Source organism: Plectropomus leopardus, chromosome 6 (genome assembly GCF_008729295.1).
Source record: "Plectropomus leopardus isolate mb chromosome 6, YSFRI_Pleo_2.0, whole genome shotgun sequence".
NCBI lineage: Eukaryota > Metazoa > Chordata > Actinopteri > Perciformes > Serranidae > Plectropomus > Plectropomus leopardus.
This window is the reverse complement of record NC_056468.1, coordinates 27,673,022-27,694,606: the sequence shown is the minus strand read 5'-3', so window position 1 is coordinate 27,694,606 and position 21,585 is coordinate 27,673,022. Positions and strand designations below refer to the sequence as shown.

Sequence of the window (21,585 nt, the reverse complement as noted above, 5' to 3'; positions counted from 1 at the left end):
TTTTTTACACATTAAAAGGGAATTTATTAATTATACAGTTGTTGATGGATTCAAATTAAAGTAAAAAGTGTGAAAGCCAGTTCTGTGTGTTCTCCCCTAAGCATTACCCTCTGAAATTTTGCACATTAATACATCACTACAATATGTGCATGTTATATAACATGGACTGGTGACTTTATAAATACTGTATGCAAATCTTAATCTGTAATTAAGTGACACCCAGCAGCTATTTTTGGAGATGAATACTTCTCTGTTAATCACTCTGCTGCGGCAATGCAGACAAGTCATGACTTCAAACAGCCGTGCCATTAAAGAGCAGACAGAAGTTTGTTTGGATAATAACACTCTTCTTTTCAGGCCAAGATTAAGGTTGAAATCTAATTATCTTCTTGTTATGGCATATTTTTCTTTGTGCGTCACTTTAACAAGTCTGTGTCTCACGGTGTTTAAGTGTTGCTCTCTTTGTGTCTACTCTAGGCTCTTTTGTTCCGAACTATCTACTTATATTCAAATTTTTGTTTGTATTTGTGTTGGGAGAAAACCTCCAAGTTACCTGGATTTTCTCAAAATAACTCAGACCCGACACGCCCCCACTTCCTTTCCCAGTGCACCTGTGCCACAGCATGTCGTCTAACCATTCACAAAGCCTCCAACGTCACTGTGCTGCTGAAAACACTGCAGTGCCATAGCAACACAAGTGGCTGACAAGTTTGTTCATGTGGTGTAATGACAGTGGAGAGTGAAAATCTTTGTTTTTTTCTTTGAGAGTAACATAATTAACATTTGCACTTTGTCTCACACACACACACACACACACACACACACACACACACACACACACACACACATGCACACACAAAAGCCTCAAAAGTTTCCAGCCTCTCATGCTTTTGTATTGCTCTCATGATTCTTTGAATTCCTCGCTGATGTCAGACAGAGCTTCCCTCAGGGTTATTCTCGTCTACTGAATCTGTGTTTGGCTAAAAGGCCGAGCTGTTTGTGTGAGCCGGCTGCAGAGGTATGGGATGCATCCACTGACGGGAATGTAAACACAAAACTCAGGCAGACTTGTGTGAATAAAAAAACTCTTTCACGTTAACACTGAGACAATTTATTAGTGATCAAATTCCACCCCTTTTCCAGTGTGAGATGAAGAGCGTTTCTCTGACCTATAACAACAGCAGTGCAATAAATAAAACCGAACCGCACATATTTCGTACAGAATAGGCATCATAACAATAGTCCAACATACAAACATTCATACAGTCATTAGCAATAAATAATCACACTAAATAAATTACATTCTAACAAGTTCTGGACAGTGTTGTTTGTTATTTGTTTTTTTTTTGTTTTGTTTTGTTTTTTACAGCATTTAATAAAGCAGTCTATTGCTTTCTGGGGTCTTTAAACTCCTCTGGTCCACTTTGTCTTCAAATCGTGCAGCTGGCTGAGGAAAGATGGAGAGAAATCAAACATTAATAAATATATGAGCATAAAAACAATATTAACTCTAAGTAAAAGTAAAACAGTTTTGTAAGAAATCAAAACTGATATATAAAACTCTACGCAGATGAATTACAATGTCAGTTATTTATATCTGTGGATTCTGTGCACTTTTTGGTTACTTCCTCAAAGTAAAAAGTAAAGGACAAAGTAAAATCCTTTACAGATACGGTTTTTAAATGTCTAGTGTGTATGTATTTATTGGCAGTTAGTGGTGAGGTTGTAAATTGCAAGACACTGAAATTTCTCCTGTGTGCCAAGCATGTAGCAGAAGTGTAATGGACACGAAAATGACCCTATCCAGAGCCAGCCAGTACGTTTACATGCACAGTAAAGTTGAGCTATGGTTAGAGCTCGGTTAGGCTATTTCATTGACCTGCTTTCCTTGTCCCAGTATACTTGTGGGGGAGTTGCTAGTTGCTATTGGACCTTCTTCCGGTTGACATATTAAGTTACATATTAAACAAGTTAGCAAACGCAAATGGGTTGCATGTTAAACAGTGACATGGATAACTTTTCTGAGCTGTAAATGCTATATACTGTTATGTGTACTCATTACATTACTTTTTACCTTCTTATTGTCTTGTTTTCCCTGGCTTTCTTCAATGAATTTATGCTGCACAACATGGCAAAGCCCAGTGAAGGGATTATGGAGCATGTGCAGAACATCAAGGCCAGTTCATATCCAGTTGAGGCATATACATGAAATAGTAAAACGACCCCTAACCACATTACCTAGTTGTGTTAGTCCGACTTTGATAAATAGCACAATGATTTAATTTTTTTCTAACACCATGTAAACGTACTTAGTGTTTAGTTTGTCCATTCTGGGCTACTGTAGAACTACGCGGTGTACTCCATGGAAGAGGACCCACTCCGTATAAAGACATAAACCGCTCACAAGGTAATGAAAACACAACAAACAGGGTTATGGTCCTGATATTACAATATATCTCTAAATCCCACTACTGGATCTTTAAAGCCACTACATGTGGATTTGTACATGATCGAGCATCTTACAAATGATTGTAATGAAATAAGCATGTGTTTGCACAAAAATACAAAATTTACAGACCAGCTTCCTGATTCAGCTTTGGCTTACTATAACATTTTGTGTGTGTGCACTTTTGGTTTAAGTTTTAAATAAAGTTTAATAATCTGGTTGTTGTAGAAATGTTGCTGATATTCCATAGCTCAGCAATTGCTTTGGTGGGTACAATCTTTTTAGAACTGATAGACATAATAGCTGAAGTCATATTTTTCACATTAGAGAAACTATTTAATGCCTGAAAATGAATGCATAGAGAATTCATGGTCATGTGGTAACGGATCTCATTTACCAGCCAGTTTCAATCTGAAGTATAAACTTACAGTTTTTAAGTGCTAATGTTATACAGGTTTCAGCTCTTCAGTCTTAATTGTATATGTGAGGCAGACTTGCTTTTCTCACGGTGGACACTGAGTGACGCACAACCTATGATGAGAATGTTGTACCGCCGCATTGTTTGTCTCGAGGTTAAATTTTCTGTGTGAACACGTGAAGTCTGCATGTGTGCTTGCGTGCATTGCTCACTAAGTTCTGACCTCATGTAAGCAGAGTAATTAAGCTGTAACATCAGGGTCACCGCGTGTACAGTCAGTGTGTCAGCGTACTGTTATTGTTTGGACACACAGGTGAATGTGTACAATGGAGTGTGTGGCTTTTCTTTACGCTGGTATGCGGTGCAGAGCTGGGACAGGCCGAGACACCCCCAGGTTAATCCACACTAATTCCTCGAGTGGGGATTCCTCTTTGCGTGATGCAACTTGCTTGTTCAATAACAACAACAGGCGTACGGGCTTTTCTGTCACTCTCTGTGCCCACTCCTTCCTGTTTGGCTTAAGGCTCACGTGAGTAGAGGCCAGACACCGCCCTCTGAGGACTTAGGCAAGACTTTTTTGAAGAAATACATCACCAAAATATACACAGCCGGAAATACAGGAGTGCCCGATTGCATGTCCTTCTCACAGCATCACAATATTGCTTGCACAAATGGCATTAACACAGAATCAGCATGAGCAGGTTTGGTTTTCAGAGCAGTAGATCAGATCAGTACATTCAGGAACTTAACAAAAATCAAGGCTGTGCAATGGAAAGCCAAAGATCCGATCCGACTTCAGTTTTGAAGACGTTTGAAACTGTAGAGGCCTCTTGGATGAGAGGTGTTACATCTTCAAGAGAGTCAAGCAAGTCCAGTTGCCTCCAGTTTTCTAATATAGCATTTAGAAAAACCCATCTTAAAGCAGACAAGCGCACTGTTTAAGCCTTACACTGTTAGCCTCCATACAAGGGTTAGGGTTAGCTACAAATTACACTGCCAAACGAAGCTCTCAAGTTTGTGGGACTTGAGATGTTTATGAATGTTAAGGCATCAGAATTTCTTTGATTTGATACAGATGAACTCAGTACAATGTAAGAAGTACAGTAAAAGTACAGTGACTGTGTGTGTGTGCACATAATTAGATCAAAACCTCTGCGACACCTACCTCATTGTAACTCGACGCCCTTACACCACGACGTCCCCGATGGGTTTCTGTAGCTTCTCCTGCTCTGCCCCAGTTCCCAGGTAGGATGCCAGGAAGTTTTTATGTGACCTGTAACTACAGAAGACATTCAACATTGGTATAAAAGCCAAGTAGGCTATAATTCTCGTGATTATGATCATAGTTAAGTTGTTTTGAAAAGCAGGAGTGCAGAGTCAGGTACATGGCTTGATCCTGTCTAGACAAAAATGAAATTCAAGGCGTGTTTTTATTGCTTGTGGCAGTGATTTCTTTAGATTGCAGCACTCTAAAGTACAGTGATCATAAAAATTCTTACATGACTTTTGAATTTCTGGAATTTCTGGCTACTTGTATCTGTAAAGCAGTGGACTGTTGACTTTGTCCCACATTCCAACAATCGCTGTTATTTGGTTACACACTGATAAGGGACAGTGATTACACAGTTCTTGTTACACTATTACGGTAAGCAAGAGATGGCAGTTTGAAATCAAGAATGAGTAATGCATATGTATGTCAACGTGACACAATTTAAAAAGTCTACAATAAAAGTAAGACTGAGACGTAGGAGTCACTGAGTCCAGCTTGTGGAGGTGGTGAGCAATAGCTGTAAAGTGTGGGCGTGTTTGGGTGTGTTAATGTGCTTTTTGATGTGTCAGTGTGTTTAGAGGTGTTTATTGGGCAGAATGTCTGGATTGTGATGTGTGTTAGGTTTGAGGTGTGAATGGTTTCCCTCATGCGTTTTCACTTAAATCTTCGGGTTATAAAGAATAAATAAGAGGGGGGCTTTAGCACCAAACAACTGACATCAGGTCTTTTCTTATATTCTCACCTATGTGAAAATAATACCACAGTGGGAGAAAGAAGCAGGTTACACTGACAACCAGTATATTTTTGATCTGGCGTGGATAGTATTGTGACTTTTGAGGTTAAAAAGAAGTATTTTTAAGTTTAATACCTAAAAATGATGTACAAACTGTACTCACTCACACAAATCATCCCCTCTATTTAAACGAAAAGGATAAGAAAGCCAAAACATAGAATGCTGGTGAATCCAGCTTTTTCTCGTCACATTTGATTCACTTTTGGTTGGGACACACTTTGCATTTTTCTCTAAATTTTATTAACATTTTCCTGCCCTATAAAGAAGTATAACTTTAATTTAAGCACATTTTGATGATTATCAAGATATTATCGCCAATTGCGGTTATTTGGGCCGAGATAATCGTGACAGAAAATGTTCATATTGTGCCATGCCGAGTGCAGAGACCCCTAAAAATAAGACATAAAATTATGTAGTAAAGATAATAAGTAGACAAAATAAGTAAACACGTTTTAATTTATGTATTCAACTGATTGGTGGTTATAGGAATCGTACAATCGCTATATTCTTCATTCGATATTTATATATTTATATATATTAATATTTATTTTATATTATATTTATATTTATATTTATTTTGATATAATTATTATATTGATGAATTTAGTAATACTTTAACTTGTCTGATAACCTTTGACTATTTTGCCAGTTTCATTCTGATTTTTCCCCTCTTGTCTTTCCACTTTATCTAACTGGCAAAACTCCCATGTATACACTTGGCTTATCACTTCCACCTTTGTTAGCTTATGCAGGTTTAGATCTCCGCCGAGGCTCATATGAAGTCAGTACCTGCATCTTTACACTTGTCACTGAGAAGTTTGTCCCAGTTTTACCACATGATCCCTCACTGGCTTCCCACCCACAAACACACGCTCCTTCTGAAAGCCACACAGATATGATGCCTCTGAATTACAGTGTTTAAACCAAAATATCTACGAGCATACTCACTGAGCACAGGTCATGAGCAGGATGGCGGTGCAGCTGATGACCGACAGAACCACGGCGATGATCACCAAGACCGTCTGCACCAACTCAGTATTGTTGACCTGATCGGACTTGTTTTTAATCGTCCCCAGAGTTTGGATCCCACAGCGCTCCCCATCGTAACCCCTCATACATCTGCAGAGTAAAAAGCTGATGTCAAATATCGAACTAAAACATGTTTGAAAGAGATTTGAATTTGGTATGAAACGTACTTGTAGCAAACACACAAAGTGAAGTGATGCTGTACTCACATGCACACTGGCTCCTGCAGGCCCTCTATGTACTTGCAGTAACCATGGATGCAGTAGTCCAGGTGGGTGGAGGTGCAGGGGTCCTCTGTGCTGCTGAGAGTCGACGTGTATCCATCGGTGAAGAATGAATGCTCGGGGTTGAGAGGAGTCGTGTTTTTGCTCCTGTGCCTGTTCCTCTTCTTGCCTTTGCCTTTCCTTTTCTTTTTCTCATCTTTAGCGGGATGTAACTCTGTAGGAGGAGAAACTGAAGTTAAAACTGAGATGTATTGCCTAATTTATGTTTAAAATTAAATGACTTTCAGGCTCAGACAAGCTTACAAGATGTTAAATATTCAGGCACAGAGACAAGAGGAAGGCAACCTTGGATCTTACCAGTTATGTATTTTTTGTGACAGTAAGACAAAACTTTCAAACAAAAGATTTTTAAGTCAATAAAATATTTGTATAATTAAAAAGGGTATCCTGAAAACTGTATCTGTCATTGACCAAATGTGTCTTTAGACTGCGGCAAGTGTGTTTTCTTACATACTTTTTTGATTTAAAAAAAAAAATATATATCTTAAATATCTTCTCTAAACAAAAACTCCCCCCTACACGGTACCATAGATGAATGATTTGTTTTTTTTAATTACAAAAGGAGCTATTTCATATTGTCGGATTTTTACTATCGATGTTCCGATATGGATGATTTTTCTGTTGAGAAAGCAAAATTATTTCCAGGATATCAGTTCAAGACGGGTTCAGGCCAGCGTTAGGGGTAAGTGTTAAGGGGTTAGCCATCCTAATGGCTACCTGAAAAACTGCATACATCTTGACTTTTGTCCCATACTATATAAAACCTATTAAAGGTTATTTTCTATTAAAATATCTTTAATTTTGCACTATTCAAAAAGAATGCCGGCTTTGTTTCTTTACTTCTTCAATGCACTCAGAAAACATATATTTACTGATCTCAGATTGAGTTATTCTATTAACAGCTACATTCGAGTTTTAACCGAAATCAACCAGTATTTTAATCAGAATATATGTATAAAATAAAAAAGATCAGAGTATGGTTGTTGTACCTATAATGCTGACATTTTCGTTGTCTCCTCCCGAAACTTCCTCGTCTACTTCTAGCTCATCATCATCACTCAGCGAATTCTGGAGGTCCCCCCCAGAGGCCGGACCCCCGCTCACTCCGCTAGATCACCGGAGAACGTGGCCTCAGATCTCTGAGCACCTACAGCACCCGGAGACTATAAACCAGATAAAGAGAATAATGAGTGAGATCACATGAAAACGATAACCAGTAAAAAAGCAATTAGGGTCAAAGTTGAAGTCATATGATGCAGTTTGATGTTAGTTTTTATGTCAAGGCTCAGTCTTTTTAAAGCACCAGAAGACCTGATTCTGTTGCCATAAAGAGATTAAATGAATGACAATTATCCAGAAGTGTTACTTTTCTAGTTAAAAAGACAAAAATAAAGACATTTATTCTCTTCAGGCAAACAGGAACTTTCTCAGTTAGCTCTTATAAGTATTGTACTGTATAATCTTGACCCATTTACATCTGACTCATACATTCATCTTAAAATTTGGAGAGATTTTAAAGTAGACACTGTATCCACACTGAAACCAGTACAACCAGTCCACATCAAGAACTGAACTGTACCTGAACAATTCATTCACAGCAGCCAAGAACAATGATGAATAGGACTCAATCACAGGCCAATGAAGTATCTGAAGTATGCTGACCTTTTCACAGAGCGCCGCCGCACTTCTGACACGGATTATTTTCTCTAAAAGTCCTGAATATCTCTCTCCTGCCCTACAAATCCTCACTTGCTTTTCTTCATTCTTTTGCCCCCTCCTCATCCTGTCTTCATACCATTTTTCATTTCTTTCCATTTAATTGAATCACACTCTCTGCACACACACACAGAATACAAGTCCAGACTTACCGAAGCACAGGAGACAGGTGAGGACGAGAGGGTTCATATCCCAGGAAGAGTGTTGTGTGTATGACAGTCCTGCTCTAATCTGTGTGTGCAAGTGTGTGTTGGAGTGTGTGGTTCTCCCCTGCTGATAGAGATTGTGCTCTCTTTACCTCCGCTGGGTGCAGCTTTTATAGACCAACGCCTGCCTCTCGACTCCAAGGAGAAAGAAGGGTGTGTGTGTGTGTGTGTGTGTGTGTGTGTGTGTGTGTGTGTGTGTGTGTATGCATGTGCATGTCCGTCCAAAAGAAGCAAGAGAGGTTCATGCAATCAAGCTGTGTGTGTCTGTGTGTCTGTGTGTGTGTGTGTGTGTGTGTGTGTGTGTGTGTCTAATGATTAATCTGCCTCAGGCGACACATTTTGCACCTCATGTTCTCAAACATGACGAGGCTCCTTTCGGGGAATAATGAGTCTAAATGGAATCGAGACACAAAACAGTTTGATGTATTCTGACTTGTTTCTCAACACCACTAAAACACACACACACACACACACACACACACACACACACACACACACACACACACACACACACACATTTGTTCCTGCTTCTTTAACTGTAATCACTTCCGCACGTCTCCCTCTATGGTCACGAATTAGGCCATAATTACAGCATCAATCCATTAGTGACACCCACACACACACACTCATAACACACTATTAACAGGTAAAAAACCTTGTGTCAACTTTCCAAACAGTGTAAAAAAGCTATTTTTTATAGCTACTTTTTTGTATTATTAAGTGGTATTGAAAAATTTAATGCACTTAAAGGGTTGAAAACATATTTAAAAAATCAACCAAAAACTGAAGACTCAAAGTTTTTACTTGGCAACAATGATACACACACACCTTTGTTTGTAATAAACTGAAACCAGGAGTGCACTTTAGTCCAGGTACAAAGATGGTCAATAGAAAGAAAATAAATGACGGCGATAATAAGAATCATAAAATATTTTTATGATTTAAAGTGATATCATGTGCAGATATGAGCAAATGTTGAGAAAAAGGTCTAAAGATGGTAATCAAACATGACTTAATCTGAGATAAGTCATGTTTTAATTGCATTTTTAACAGTGAACATCATCCAGAATAACTTCCACTCTTAAAAATAGATTGTTTCATGTCTATTTTCATTCAGTAACTGGTTAGAAACACTAAATCTGTCAGTATCCCCATGTGTGTTTTATGTTGTTCTTTTTGTGTGTGTGGTTTGATTAAATGAAGTTACTATTTCGGCACACTGTAACCAAGAGGAGACCTTAAGGCCTGGGTGGGGATGCTGCACAGATGGGTGTGTTGATAATGTTGTTGTGTCTGCACACAGAGGCTATCCCATCGCCCGCTGGTATCCTTTAGAAACCTGCGAGGAATGCTCTGAACTCTCATTCCTTTGGCCTCCACAGCGACCAGAAGCTCCTGACTCGTTTTGTTTATAACGGCGGTGGATCCTGAATTGTTTGGATTATGTGCAATGACATTGAGGATGTGTGATATGAATGTGTGGAAAGTCTGACACAAGCTCGGAGAGATGCACCTCATAACAGCCGCCCACTGTAAACACACACTGCTACGTAGCTAATGAAGGAGGGAAACGTTCGGATACACAAATAAAGCCGTATCTATTTGGATAAAACTTTGAATCATGCATTAACACAAAACAGTTATAATCTCAGTATCTGGTAGGATTAAACAGCAATTTGTGTTTGGTTTCAGGCTGTCCTTAAATTGGGCTTTTAACCCTTTGAAACCTTAGCAAATTGGCTTAATTTCTGTCAAAACATGGGAAGAAGGCAATGAGCAACGAAAGAAGAAATAACCCAAAATTTAGAGAGAAATTAGTGGAATTTATTAAAAAACGCAAAACAAACAGAGAAACAAACAAAACCCCAAAACAAAACAAAACAAAAAGAAAAAATATAATTGAAGTAAAAACAAAAAGAAATAAGTAAATTACCTAGATAAAGCATTTAAAAAACTATAATATCATAATAATGTCTGATAAATAGAAATAAAGCTTTTTATCTAATTCCTTAGACTTTTTTTCTTAGCTTTTTAAAAATAGTTTTCTAAATCTACTATTTTTTTGCAATCTGTGTAACATGTCTCACCACATTGCTCATTGCCTTTTTCCCCTGTGTTTTTGAAAGTAATCAGATCAATTTACTCTGGTTTCAGAGGGTTAAATACTTGGAAAAGGCATCTGACAGCAGCACAAGAAAAGTGATGTCGCTCCAGGTTTCAAAGGGTTAAACTGATTGCCCTGATTTGTATCACCTGTCCCAGTTGGCATTACAGGTGACAGCTGTATAATACTGCAGGCAAGTTTTTTTTTTGTTGTTGTTGCATTTTTGCCTTTTTAGTCCACATGTGTTTTACGCCACAAAAAACAAATCTTTTGTAAAATTCCATCCACAATGAAGATTTTTAGAAACACTTTCAGTGTTGGTGTGTAGACAGAGAAAGCAAAATTTTGGGGTTGTGACATCAAAATGTGCATCATTACACAAACACACAAGCCTCGCTTACAGGACTTTTGACATGTTTAGAGGTGAATGTACACTGTATTGAGGAACAGATGAGTCAGGCTGCAATATGAAGGTCACTGCCTCAGGTGGCCTTTTGGTTATAGCTTTTTTCAGGCCTTAGTTGGCCAACAACTTGAGAGTTTGAGTTAAATGGCCACCTTTGGGTTTTGGCATACTTTTGACAGTGCTTCAGCTGTGTTTTGTTCTTTATGGGTTTTTTTGTTGTTGTTGTTGTTTTTGCTTTTATATTTGATAGGATAGGGCCTAAATAGACTTTGTCTGCATAAATATCAATCTCACAATAATATTGCAAGAAAAGTCAGATGATCATTAGGGTTCCTCCTCTGGGAACAATGAATGTCTGTACAAAAGTTTGTGTCAATTCATGTCATAGATGCTGAAATATTTCACTGAATAAACTGGGGGCCGATCAGCATACATGCATTACCACCCTAAAAGCATGCTGCTTGCTAACAAAAGTAACAGTGAAAAGAAGACATGAACCAGTCATGAGCGGCAAAACAAATGTGTGCATGGCACACGTGGAAGATTTTGTTTTCTAAAAGGACACGCAAGGATGCAGCTTAACAGGGCTTCCACCAACCACATTACTCACGAGCAACCTACTTGTACTTATGCAATATGTAATAACAGTTGCACAGAAGGAGCAGTGTAGAGATTAGAGCAGCATCTCCTGAGTTTTTTGATATGTGTGTATGCACATTCTATATTTAGAGCAATGAGTATGCAACTGGGTGGGTGTGTTTGTGAGTCTGTGTGTGTGCCAGTGCATGCTTATGTGTTTTTAAGTATGTTTTAAACAGATGAGGTGAGTTAATGTTTACATGTGATCATTGTTGTTCATTAGTATACAGAACATTTAGATGCTTCAGTCAGGTGTTAAAATGGCTCATTGACTCTGGCTGAAGCACTAATGAGGGTGCAGAGAGTAAAATGTTGTTATAGATTAACTCGACATTGAACACTGCGCTCGGGAGGTCAGAAAACGACTCCCATAAACATTCCTATTCTTTGCATTGTGTAAGTGTAGCGTGACCTTACAATAGAATATTTATGTTATTATTCAAGCCGTTTTTTAAAAAGGGTAAATGTGAAACTGGTTTCATAAATTTGAAATTATTAATACATTCCTCAGTTAAGTTTTATTTGAACGATCAATGCACTTGCCATGGTTTTTGTGTTGTAGGATGTTTTTGTGCACCACTCTCACACGTGAAAGTAGAACAGCAACAACATGAACAAAAGTATAACCTTAAAATACTGATACTTATAATGTGTATGTGTCAAATGGTTTGTAAGTTGCCTGATGGGGTGATGATTTTTCATTGATTCTTCCAACCTGACATCACATCAAAAGTGTGTGAGCCTTGGTAATATTGAGTATGTATGAATATGTTTGCACAAAACGTGGACCAACTTTTAAATATGTCCTCTCAAAGTGGCCTCCAAACAAACCCTGATCTCTGTTTTCGCAAGATTTACTATACACTCTTGATAGGTTAGTCACTTTTCCACTGCTACTCTCATGTGTGAGTCTTATTTGAAAGGTAACAGAGAGTCATAGAGTGAATCTAATTTATTGCTACTAAAAGGTTCCCTTGCTGTGTTTTTAGTCCTACCTGTTTTGTAGATCTCTTTCACTGCACACATTTGGCTTTTCAGAGCAGGAGCAGCACAGGTGGCTCACACACATTCAGCAGCAGGGCTCTGAACTGTCCATCAAACACAGCTGTTACTTAATTAAGTAATTACACCTGTCAGGATGTCTGTCGTTAAAATGCTTGTTAAAGGCCTTCATTGATACATGAAGCTACACCTTAAAATTCAAGTAGAACTTCTAAAAAAAAGATCCACAAGACAAAACACAATTTCCCACAGAAACCTACATTTGGAAACTTATCTTAGTAATCAGATGATTCACTTTAACTTATATTGTTGCTCAGTATATAACTGCATTTCAAAAGTATTATTGTGGCAAAACACCTGTGAACATGCACTTGGTATTGATACAATTTTAAAATAAAATTCACACTCATGCTCTAAAGCTTTAGCCCAGAAAAGACTGACAGAGTTAAAAGTTTATTTATGTAAATGTAAAATTTTATTAAACGTGTTTTACTAAAACTAATGCTAATACTGCTATTGTAAAAATCTTATGTGAAAAAAGTTGAGTTCAAGAGAATAAGTGATGACATGGATGAAAAATGTGAAAACTGTATAAAAGAATTTGAAGACTCTCAGCGGTTACTATCACACAACAATGTCATATGAGGTGAGACTGAAGTCAATGAAAAAGAAATCTGTGAAATAGTGGTAACAGAGCTTCCAAAACAAGACGTGTAGTGTATACAAGTGTATACAATAATAGACAATAATAGACAATGTATACAATAATACTTTATAATAAATTATCAAAATAAGAATATTCTCTGACAAAAAGCAATTAAAAACAGAAATGTTAAACCCAGTGGAGAGTTTCAAGACAACAATGGCTTTTAAAAATATTCACCAGAGCTACAAAAGGCAAAAAGAAACAATAAATACAAGTAAAACAAGTCAGGAGTGTAAAGTATAAATTAAAATACTACAAAAGAGTGCAGAAATGTGCTGTAGGAAGACAAAAGGCAGCTAAGGTTAGGATTTTATTCTCAATAAGTTTTAGTTCATGATTGCCTAAATATCTAAAAGCATGGATGATTGCCAGAGGGTCCGAAATGTTCGACAGTCATGTTGGTAAATTCTTACCTAATATTTGTTTAGACATTTTTGTATGACTTTTCCATGACCCACCCTCCTTATCACCCACAGAAACTGTCTTTGTGCGTCTCACCATTCATCTTTTCAAACATGAGGGCAGCAGGTGCTGAAACACGAGAACCGTTGCGGCTGGGAACAACAATCGCACCGAACAAAAAAGCTGACTCTTTTTTTAACATTTTTAAACTCTTTGCGTGATCTGCTTGCTTGATAAAGTGATCCAAAGCTGGGCAACATCCGTAAAACCAACCACTGAGCGAAAGCTCGTCAGGTGACGTCATGATATGTTGAAATTTTCTCATATGAAACCGGGGCAGTCCTGGTTTGCTGGTTTTCCAGAAGCGGAGGACGCAGTGGGTGTGCGTCTAAGCTGTCTGAACTCCTTTGTAACCCTGCTGCGTTTGCTGCCGTGGATTTTTCTTATACCTGTAAAAAATATTCACAGATCATTTATTCAGTTTTTTTAAAAGGGTGCTAAGCAAATGATTAATTTCGTACTCAACCATCCTTAAATAAAATTATCTTTGAAAACCAAAAACTGCAGAGTGACCCAGTTTAAATGTCCAAAGAAATGCCTTTGAGATAACCATCATCCGTGGTTTGACGTGTCGCTGCACGAAACAGGGCAGATGTTAGGGCAGACTTTACGTCACAAGGGGCTTGATTTGAAACATGTGAAACACCTGCAGGTTTTACATGATGACAGGTGTTGAGTCTGAGTCACCCTCAAGTCTATGATCACACTTCATTTGCATGTCAACAACTAAATGCATCTGTGAAAAGAAAAGAAACAAGAGTTTCAGTGTAAAAAAAATGTTTTGCTTTACTTTTTTGTACTTACATTTAGTTTATAACCATGCTTGTTGTGGCTGAAATAACACTACAACAGTAAAGTTGTGGGTCAAGACTGATAAACAAAAAGCTGTAACTCTCTATTAAGCCCTGAGCTGCCCATTCAGGAGATACTCCTCTGCAAGCAACCAATTTCACATTGTCACATTGTCACATTGTTTTCATTTATGTGTTTTGGCATATTGTCTAAACTAGCTGGAATAATCTGAAAAACTGCAGCATGTCAACACTAACAAGCTTTCTGATTATTTTCTAGCATCCAAGGACAATGTGGAGGAGTTAAAGGTGGCAACAGAGAATATAGATTCAAAATTAAAAATGTAACATTTTCATGTCAAAAAAGCATTTTGGAAGATGGCCATCTGCATTCCCGAAACAACAGTATTGATAAAAACTAACTTCATCATCATAATACTTTTAAAAATAGTTAAATTGTGTCAAAAATCAAAAGGCAAACACACACACTTATTCACAGACTGAGGCCTTACCATTTGCAGCAGAAGTACAGAGCTCCAGCCAGACCTACAATCAGCAGAGTCACACAGAAAATGGTGACAATGATCTGCCCTTCTCCCATTGGCTGAAACACCAGCTCCGGGTTGTTACACCTGGGGCCGTAGAAGCCCCTGTCACACCTGCAGCACATAGACATGAGTCATTCACCATCACACCTGAAAACTGAAACTAGCACACACACACACACACACACACACACACACACACACACACACACACACACACACACACATACATGTCCACCAGAAGCATGCAATGGCCATTGTTCATGCAGTAGCTGTCGAAGGAGCTGTCGCAGTTCTGTGTTGACCGCCTCACCACATGAGGGTGCTCTTCTCCCTGTCCTGAAACACCAAAACAAGAGGGAAGGATTGAAACCTTTTCACAGGAAACTGCATCATTTTCACAGTGTAAATGAACATTTATGCATGTTTAGAGATCCTCACATCTCGTTAGCTAAGCCCCAAATGTGAGTATAAGCTGCAGCTGTGCTTGCATTGTTTGCTTTTATTTTTGCAGAAGTAAAAGGGCTATCGCTAGAACACGAGTGTCTGCATAGATTTTGGGGTGCACACACACACACACACACACACACACACACACAGAGAGAGAGAGAGACACTAAAAACATAAAAGCAGCAGTAGACTTCTATGAGGACAAAATTAAAGACAATTCTATCACAAATTGATGCACAAAAGGCACAAATTTGTGCAGGAAATACAGTGTTTGACACTCAAACTTTCTGCTGACCTGTTTGGCAGAAAGAAAATAATTCCTACATGAAACTGCTCACAACAAGGCCTGTGGATTATTTTTGATTAATTGGGTCATGATTTCTGGAGAGAGACACTGCTGTTGAGTTCTTCAGATGTATTTTATTAGCGTTTAAGCAACACAAGCTGAGTGCCATTTAGTTGCATCATATTGGAGAAAAGTCACACATCTCTACAGCCAATATCTCCAACACTCAGAAACTTACACCCAAACAATCTAGACTGATAAATAGCACTATAGGTAAATGAAAAGTGTGTATTTCAGGGCTGTACTGTCCCTTTGAGAACTGTAGAAGCCTTTATATGTTGTCTACAGTCATTTAAAAGCTCCTTAAAAGCCTCATTTCTGCTGCTCTACCGCAGAGTTCATCAATGTTACAACACACTTTGTATGGAAGAGAAAAATATCCCTTAGTGTACATGATTACCTCCAGCTGTCCAAATACATTGCAATCCTTTCAATTTTGTATTTGCACTAATATTTCAAAGACAAATCCCTGCGTGTTTCTTCTTGACAATTAAAACAATTACCTGCAGGGAGAGAGGAGCTGTCTGTAGTCTGAAGTCTGGGTGAGACGCTCTTGGTAAAAACATATGGCCAGAGCAGCATGACACCTGTGGAACAGAGAATATTTGACTCATTAAATACGCTGAATACACAGTGAGGTCATTCAGTCAGCTTTGTACAGACACTGGGTTTTACCGGCCCTGTATAAATCCACAAAATAATGGCTGCCAAACTTTTTGAAGGTTGGTCAAAGGTCAAAAAAATGAATGTGTGAGCCTTTTTTAAAGGTTTAATATATCTATGATGTTATGATCAGTTTGGGAAAAGTGATTTTCTCTTCTCAATTTCTATTATTGCAGTCAATTTAGGGGCATGAAAAGGTGAAATTGTCCAATAAATCACAACAAAAAAAGAATAACTAGAGAAAAATCAGAATGTTTTTCATATGTCAGATCCAGACAGTCATGTTGGGACTCATTTCGGGGGATTTGAACCATCTAATCACTTAATCCCTTTAGATGGTTTTTCATTTTATTTTGGGGCTTTTTTTTTTTTTTTTTTTTTTAATTTAAGAGTAGCAACAACCTTTAATTTGTGAACTAAAAGTGTTCTCCCATGTGAACATTTATATGTTATTTATAAAAACCTTAATTTGACAGAGAAATATCAGGTTCACATGAACATCAACATATTTACAAAAAATTGCTTTGAATTTTTAACACACAGTTGTGGGTGAGCAGGGGGATTGTTATTTATTGTCACCCCCAAAATGATCTGTGTTTTTCTACTATGTTTAGATGAGGCGCCACACCAGCATTAAGGAAAACTACAAACATCAGAAATATTCTCTTTGAGCGTGAAAGGAGAGATTTCCTGCCAAGTTTCTCTGTGTAAACTTTGCCAACCGGGACATGGTGTGGTGCGTCTCGTGTTGCCCAGCCCCACATGCCTGTACCGGCCTGCACAGCTTCATAATGCGTTACGTTTGCAAACGCCCATGCACATTCCTGCAGGCGGGAGAACCTGGATGCAAGATGTGTCTGGTTCTGACTGGTTATGAATCTGGTTATACTTGATATCAAAGCCCAGCCATGGTGCTCTCTCCGGGTTTCTGTTCCTGTCTGTTGTTATGGCTGCAGAGATATTTTCCTCTGTTTTCTGTGCGAGGACTCAAACCTGGTTGTTGGGTGGTTCTGAAGTGGCTGATGGGTTGAAAGTGCATAGTGTGCTTGAGCTTGAAGTGTTGACGAAGCAACTTTTCTGTTTTACTAATTAATCACTGTCCAATCAGCCCATTTATATCATTAGACAGTGACTCACTGTAATCCGGCAAGAGCCAGTGTTATCCACCCATCTTCATCGCATTCATTTGGACGAGAGTTACAGCTGTACTTTTCCAAAAGGTTTGTGCAATAACAAGAAAGTTTGGCTCTTTGACTTTGTGAAAGGTTGAATATTCAACATGCTAAACTGGTTTATGCAAATGTGTGGTGCAGGAAAAAAATAAAATCTGGGCTAAAGGTGAGCAGCACCACAACAAACTCACTTTATATGACCCACATAATCCAGCGCAGCAAAAGGAGGGCCGGTTATTAGTGCAAGTCATTTCTTATCAGGATGGTTAACTAGTTAATACTCTACTGTACTTCAGAGAGAAATATTGTACTTTTCAGTCCACTATTTATCGGTTCTGTTACTGGTTATTTTGCGGTTCACATCATTGTTGACTTGTGATGCCTTACAAATAAGCAGCCCATTCACCAGAATTAAATGTTGGCATTGTACATTTCTGCAATCCACGGATACGTTACACTTGTACGTTACTTAAGGATGACATTTAGTTCAGATTACATGCATATGAGCTGAGCTTCTCATTGGAAGAAGGAGGCTATGGTGGATGACGCCCAGACGAGATGAGCAGATCAGCAGACCACTATTTGAAACCAACAAAAGTGTGCTTTTTATTGTTTTTAAAGTGTTGTTTTTTGGTCGCTTTTGCCTTTTTTGAGAGGACAGCATGTAAGAATGAAAAGAGGAGAGAGAGGGGATGACATGCAGCCAAGGGCCATAAGCTGGAAGTGAACCATTTAAATGAGAGTTTGGAACATGTACAACCCAAACTGGATGTTTTAAGCCAAAACATGTTTTCCTAACCCAGTCTTTTCTTGTGCCAGAACCTAACCACACTTTTACCAGTGCTGTCACAACATAAAGTTGAAAACAGAAATGTATACAAGCACAAAGTTTCTGCCACATATAAAATACACAAATGTATAATATCGTGGTTTGCACAAACATTTAATGCCAACATTTATTCTAACTACTGTGTTGGAATAAGAGATGTCTAGTCGGGGCCCCTTGTCCTGTTTCAAGTGTCTGTGAGTTGCCAGCAGCTGATTTCACCTGTAAACTTCTCAGTGATTCCTTTAATATATCTGCTCAATGCCCAATCAGCTTGGATTACTCAATATTTCACAAAAAAGCAAAGATTAGAGAAAGTCCAAAACATTTATAGAAACGTATGCAGCAGAAGTTGTTTTTCGTCTTTCCTCTCCAATGTCATCAAATCGTTTCATGACCCCTCAGATTTATCTTGTGACCCTTTGGAAGGGCATGACCCCTAGGTTGGGAACCACTGGACTAAACTATCAAACTGTATAGCTCCATCTCCACCAGCTACAACTGCATATGCATAACAGGCCAGTATTAACGATCTAATAATGTAATTTCTAACAGTAAATGAGTCACAGTCGACTTTGATTTTGCAGAACGACAACTTGGACTTTTGATACTTTGAGTGCATTTTCAAGATAACTTATCTTCTGTACTTAATTAGGATTTTAAATGCAGCTATTTTAGGCTACTTACATTGTAGTATTTAGCACCCACTACTGGGCACTCAACAGTTTATACAAGCTTGGATGCTCTATGACTTTTTATAGATAAGAGTGAACCGAAACAACAAGCGAATGACAGATTTAATCAGACCGCATGTGCTTCCAAATAATAAATCTTCCATCCGCAGTTTAATTGCCAACATCCTGCAGCATCCCTGAGGCTCTGAGCTCAGCATGTGCGTCAGCTCATGAACACAGGTATTTGGCAGAGGCCCTCACCGGACTCCAAAAACTTCCATCAGGTAGATCTCTACAGCACTTCATACTTGCAGTAAAAAAAATTAAAAGTACTCATTACACAGCATGATAACAATGACAGGGTCATTCTGCTGCTTAATAAGTAAAATTCTTTAACTTTTGTGAACTTATTTTCTGATAAGTACTTTCATCTAAGTGCATTCTGTAAATCTTTTGCTTTTATATCTAATGGGGTATTTTTACACTGTGGTACTTTTACTTGAGTAAAGGATCTTCCACCGCTGGAGGCTGCAAAACAAAAAGAGCAATAAGTTGAAAAAATAAAGAAGAGTAAAATACAGATGACTAAGTATATGGCAAAGTATCCAGATCCTTCACTTAAGTAAAAGTAGCAGTGCCATAATAGAAAAACACTCAAATAAAGTCCTGCATTCAAAATGTTACTGAGGCTTAAGTAAAAATACAAAAGTATCACCAGATAAATAAAGTATCAAAAGTAAAAGTGCTCATTTTGTAGGAAAATGGATTTAAACATTATTGGTCAAACTTTCCTGACTTCCCAATAACAACACATTTTCTTTAGCCTACAACTATTTTTTTCTCCTTTTTCTTGCTTTGTTTTTTGTTATTGTTTGAATGCAATTTTAATCTTTTGTGAATGTATTTTATTTAATGTATTTCAATGTAAAGTACTTCAAATTACCTTGTACCTGAATGGTGCTATAAATAAACTGTTTTATTACGCTGTAAATTACCAGATGACCAATAGTGATTCATTAATGTAATATTTTACTGTTGCAGTTTTACAAATGTAGCTAATTTAAACTTAAACTTAACTAAGTAGGTTAATCGACAACAATGCCTTTATTTTGTAAGATGATTTTTAACAGTTTGAAACCTGAGCAAATTGTTTTGATTTCTTTCAAAAACATGGGAAGAAGGAAATGAGCAACAAAAAAAGAAATTACCCCAAAATTTGGAAGAAAAAAAAAGCAAAAAGTACAAGAAAAATACCTGTATAATAGTAGAAAAAAATCACAAAAAAGACAAATGTAAAATTCCCCAAACAAGCAAATAACCAGAGAAAAGTGCTTAAATATTATAAGAATTATGTAACATAATTCTAAATATGTAATTATGATAATTATAACAATGAATATAGCTTTTCCCCAGACATTTTTCCTTGTTTTTTAAAAATCCTTTTTACAATCTACAATTTTTTTAGCAGTTCGCAAAACTACTACTACTACTAATACTACCACTACTACTACCTCACTAAGTTGTTTCTAGAGGAACTCAAACCAATATTCTCAGGGGTTCAAAGGTTTAAATACATGTGAAAGTAGACTGGTTACCCCAGGATTCAAAGAGTTAATATAATCTTATTCTGAAAAGTAATAGGCCTACTTGGATCGGAAGTAGTGAAGTACAAAGTAGCATAAAATGTACTGGAGTAAAGTAACAAGCCTACTTCAAAAGCCTATTTCACTTTATACAAGTACTCGCGTAAATGTACTTTACTGTTCGTTTCCTACTTTTGAATAATTTTATTTTAAGGCTATCAGTGGCTTTAACGTCTTTTCTCATCTTCCTTTTGCCACATTTGGCTTTGAGTGAGTCGTTTTTCTCATCTGATTTGCTCGACTTTTAGAATAACAGCTTGATTTAAACTCAGTCCACACCTGAACTCTGCAGCTCTAATCCGCCGTCACATCAGTGTCAAACAAATGCGTGAACTTGACTTCTTCCTTTCAAAACATTTAACACACAACTTACCGAGAAGAGAGAGGAGCGCTGACGGTTTGCTGGTCCTCATCTCAGAGCCGGCAGACGGGTCGCTGACAGGAGGCTCCGCGTGGTGGGCTCGCAGGTAAGAACCAGGTGTGGACGCTTCCGATTCGTCAAAATAACTATTAGGTGGTTGAAGGAGGCAGGCGATGTCTCTGCTGGCACACACAAAGCACCGGGCTCAGTCCTGCGGTCTGGGTGTGGTGACAGACTCCTGTAATTTAGACAATTTTACACTTCAAACGTCCAAATAAAAAGAGAGACCCTGAAGGCAGCATTTTACCGAAAAGGAAAAAAAAAACAAAAAATAAGGAGGAGCCTCATCCGTCATCCTTTCACCCACTGATGATCCACTGTTTAAATTAAAATCAAGAAGTTTCATCTGAGTCATCTCATCTTACTCATATTTTGTTTGGCTATTTAACAGTTGATGTTTATGAGCAACTGTAATGAGCCACGATTCAAGTACAAGTACAAAATTATAAAGAGTAAATGCACTATCACTGCAGACAGATGTAGTTTAATTTAATTTAGAAAACCTAATTAAAGACTACCTGTGATATATGTTTAGTTAATTAAATTCTGAATATTATTGTATGATTTTTAAAAATA

At 37.8% G+C, this 21,585-nt stretch overlaps 2 protein-coding genes across 2 annotated transcripts; both read right to left on the bottom strand.

Annotated features, from left to right (window-relative positions):
• Positions 1–1,073: 1,073 nt before the first annotated feature.
• Positions 1,074–8,509, bottom strand: LOC121944165 (amphiregulin-like). The gene is made up of 6 exons (XM_042487867.1): positions 8,505–8,509; positions 7,227–7,345; positions 6,163–6,391; positions 5,876–6,046; positions 4,030–4,143; positions 1,074–1,447 (listed from the first exon to the last, which is right to left on the bottom strand). The coding sequence occupies exons 1-5, from the start codon at positions 8,507–8,509 to the stop codon at positions 4,050–4,052; spliced, it is 618 nt and encodes a 205-aa protein (XP_042343801.1). The 3' UTR covers positions 1,074–1,447; positions 4,030–4,049.
• Positions 8,510–13,068: 4,559 nt separating this feature from the next.
• Positions 13,069–21,149, bottom strand: LOC121943904 (proepiregulin-like). Its single transcript, XM_042487505.1, has 5 exons — positions 20,962–21,149; positions 16,114–16,197; positions 15,027–15,153; positions 14,782–14,928; positions 13,069–13,867 (listed from the first exon to the last, which is right to left on the bottom strand). Exons 1-5 carry the CDS (start codon positions 20,999–21,001, stop codon positions 13,807–13,809), a joined length of 459 nt encoding a protein of 152 aa, XP_042343439.1. The 5' UTR covers positions 21,002–21,149; the 3' UTR covers positions 13,069–13,806.
• Between the last annotated feature and the right edge of the window lie 436 nt (positions 21,150–21,585).